This window comes from Carica papaya, chromosome 8, assembly GCF_054855325.1.
Source record: "Carica papaya isolate Zhongbai chromosome 8, ASM5485532v1, whole genome shotgun sequence".
In the NCBI taxonomy this organism is placed as follows: Eukaryota; Viridiplantae; Streptophyta; class Magnoliopsida; order Brassicales; family Caricaceae; genus Carica; species Carica papaya.
The window spans coordinates 29,277,326-29,280,393 of NC_142316.1; the positions used below are offsets into that span (position 1 = coordinate 29,277,326).

Consider the following 3,068-nt stretch of genomic DNA (forward strand, 5'->3'; position numbering starts at 1 on the left):
AATATGTTAAAGAAGAAGAATGATAATATTAAGAGTAAATTAGTAAATTCAAAAAACTTAGAAGTATAATAAAAAAAAAAAAAATCAAACCGTCATAAAATCATTGAATCGATAGTTTTAAAAAATGAAAAAAATCATGGTTTTAAAACCCATGATCCAACCACCAAAAAATTATATCATGCGTTTAGAAATACAAACAAATAGAACAAAACTATAAAAAATCATATCATTATTATTAAACCATCGTCTAAATAGACCTTTAGACTTTTGTTGTTTCGCCTTCTTTGACATTTCACATGCCATGTCTCGGGCTTGGGTCTTGATGATTTCAATTTATACACTACAAGTTCAGGGAGATTGATATTTCAAATAATTGTAAAACATCATCTTATTAACAATCTATAAAAAGAATTGCCATACAATCTGTACAAAGCTTCATGAAAAAATAGAAGCCGATACAGTTACAATTAGCTCTTTCAAAAACCGAGCTAATACTGAAGAAATCAAACAAGAAATATACACAGTTGTGTGTTTGTATATGAGGAAACTATAACGAAAACCAGACGATAAACCCTCTAAAATTCGGGCTACCATACGTGAATAAATTGTTCTCCTGGGAGTACTGGAGTTCTTGGAGTGGAAGAGGAGCTTTTTTCATAGAATTCATGGAGGATTCTGATAAGGGCACTCGCCTTTTTGCTTGCTCGAGATGTTCCTTCATTGAGTAAGGAATACAAAGACACCATGAGAGAAGGGTTCTTCACTAAAACAGATACCACAACGGCCCCGCCATTGATGCACAGAGCCAACAACAAGGACACGCAAAATTCTTTCCCTGCCCTTGAAGAGGATGAATTCAGAGTTCCGATGATAAGATTTAGTGCTCCACCGCGTAGAATTGCGATGCACCCATCAGGATTTTGTGCTAGAGAAGACAAGACCGCTAGAGAATCTGTTATGAGATACTCCCTATCGGCAGATCTGAGAAGCTCAATCAACAAAGAGACAGTCCCTGCTGCAAGTACTCTCTTGTGATTATCAGGGTATGTCAAGAGCCCAAAAATGGCAACCAATGCGTTCTTTTTAGCATGATGGTTAGTGCCTTTAATCAACTCTATTAAACTCGGTATTGACTCCGGAATTTCTCCAATCATCTCGCTGTACTCCTCAACTGAGGCGAGATAAAAAAGAACAGCAGCTGCATGCTGTCTAGCCTCTTCTTTTAGTCCATTGTGCAAGACACCCACAATCAAATCCAGTCCACCATTGTCAACTATTACACTCTTGCTTTTGGAATGTTTTGAGAGATTTAACAGAGCGGCAATGGCGTTCTCTTGGGTTGTTGAATCGCTTGACAATAACAACTTCAATAGAGATTGTATGGTTCCAGCTTCTACCAAGCAAGACCTGTTAAAAATGCTCGTCTTGCTAAGAACCCGAACCTCAAAAGCCGCTCTGTTTGTCTCTTCAGGATCGCCGTTAACGAGCCTGTCTGCAATAAAAGCAGCGAGCATCTTAACGGCTCCTTCAGCTGCCATACTCCCTGCAACCATCGTCCTTTTCAAGTCACGATTCTTGCGACCTGGTTCAGAACCAGAACCTGCTCCGTTTTCAGAGCAGTAAAGCTCGATTAGGCGCCTGACCACCAAATTAGGGACTAACACTGTGCTTGTTAGCTTCTCTCCTGTGTTGGGACACGTTCGATTCCCTGCCCTGAACCACTTCAAGATGGAGGTGCGATCGTAGGTGTGCCCAGTTGATAATGTGACTGGATCAGCCATGATCTCAAGAGAAATTGGACATCGAAAATCATCTGGGTTAAGGCCATGAAATTCCTCCTGGTTGCGCTGTTGATTATCGCTAGATCCAGTGTCAATCGAACCAAATATTACAACCCTGCAATAGCACATGAATCCCATTAAGCTACTCAAGAGCTCCACTTCCTTCTTCTTTTCTTCGTTTAAGTACTCTGCAGCAATCTCTGAATCCAGGAACTTAACCTCCTTGTTGCAGTTGCTCCATTTTCTGATGCCGAGATACTCCAGAACCGGTTTGATTTCTCTCGGATCTGGGGCAACCCCATCCTCGAACCGACCCAAGATCCAGATAATATCATTTATAACTCGGCTATCATCAGGGTCAACATCGGATCTTGCTTTACGGGTTTGTCTAACGAGCAGTTCGATTAACTCGTTGACTTCATCGGACAAATCCACTGATCCAAAAGGGAATACATCCAGGCTCATGGCTATTGCGCGGAAAATGTCCCGGAAGTGGTTAGCGATCCGATCTGATTGCGTTAACATCCACGTCCGAGCGCCATCTCGAGTGCAATCTTCTACTAGGTACAGGAGCTTTTGGAATGTCAAATGGAGCTCCGACAAGCTCAAGGCAAATGAATCTGGCATAATCGACGAACCGTTTCCTATTTCCTCGAGAAAAACAAGAAGATTTCTAACATGGCGAAACGCCTGCCGGGCGTTTCGCTTGTTAGTAGCGAAGCATATAGATCTGTAGCTGCAAATTTTGTTACCGAGATCGATGAGCGAGTTAACGAGAGTGACCGGAGAGATTGATTGGCAGGGATGTACCGCCGGGAACGTGAGAATCCGGCGAGTCCAATCGTTTGACTTGTGAATCATTTACAGAAAAACTTGATAAGAAAAAAAAAAAAGGTTCTTTTTGGATTTGTCTGTTTGGTTTGGATAAATGGCAGCCAGTAAGCGGATATTTATAGCGTGGAGTCATAGGACACGTGGCGAAAATCCACAGTTCTTCAGCTTCTGGATTTTCGACACGTGGTGAGAAGATATTGGCAGTATTTACGATAAGTAAAGGTTGCTTCCTAGATGGTCAGTAGACATGTAAAGAGTTGACGAATGAGCGACACGTGGCCGAGGATTATGGGAAGAGCTCGTGATTACGAAGGTACGTGAATGGACGAAGCCGACATCAGCTGAGAAATATAAGTTGTATAATACGGCAATTATTAATTATTAATATATTTTTTATGCACATTGTTATTTTATTCAGAGAAATTTGGTGTTACGTTTTAATTGTCATTTTCT

The 3,068-nt window shown here is 41.1% G+C and overlaps 1 protein-coding gene across 1 annotated transcript; it reads right to left on the reverse strand.

Moving 5' to 3' along the window:
- Positions 1-363: 363 nt before the first annotated feature.
- On the reverse strand, positions 364-2,688 carry PUB19 (ARM repeat superfamily protein). Its single transcript, XM_022040185.2, has one exon. It carries the CDS (start codon positions 2,640-2,642, stop codon positions 588-590), a length of 2,055 nt encoding a protein of 684 aa, XP_021895877.1. The 5' UTR covers positions 2,643-2,688; the 3' UTR covers positions 364-587.
- Between the last annotated feature and the right edge of the window lie 380 nt (positions 2,689-3,068).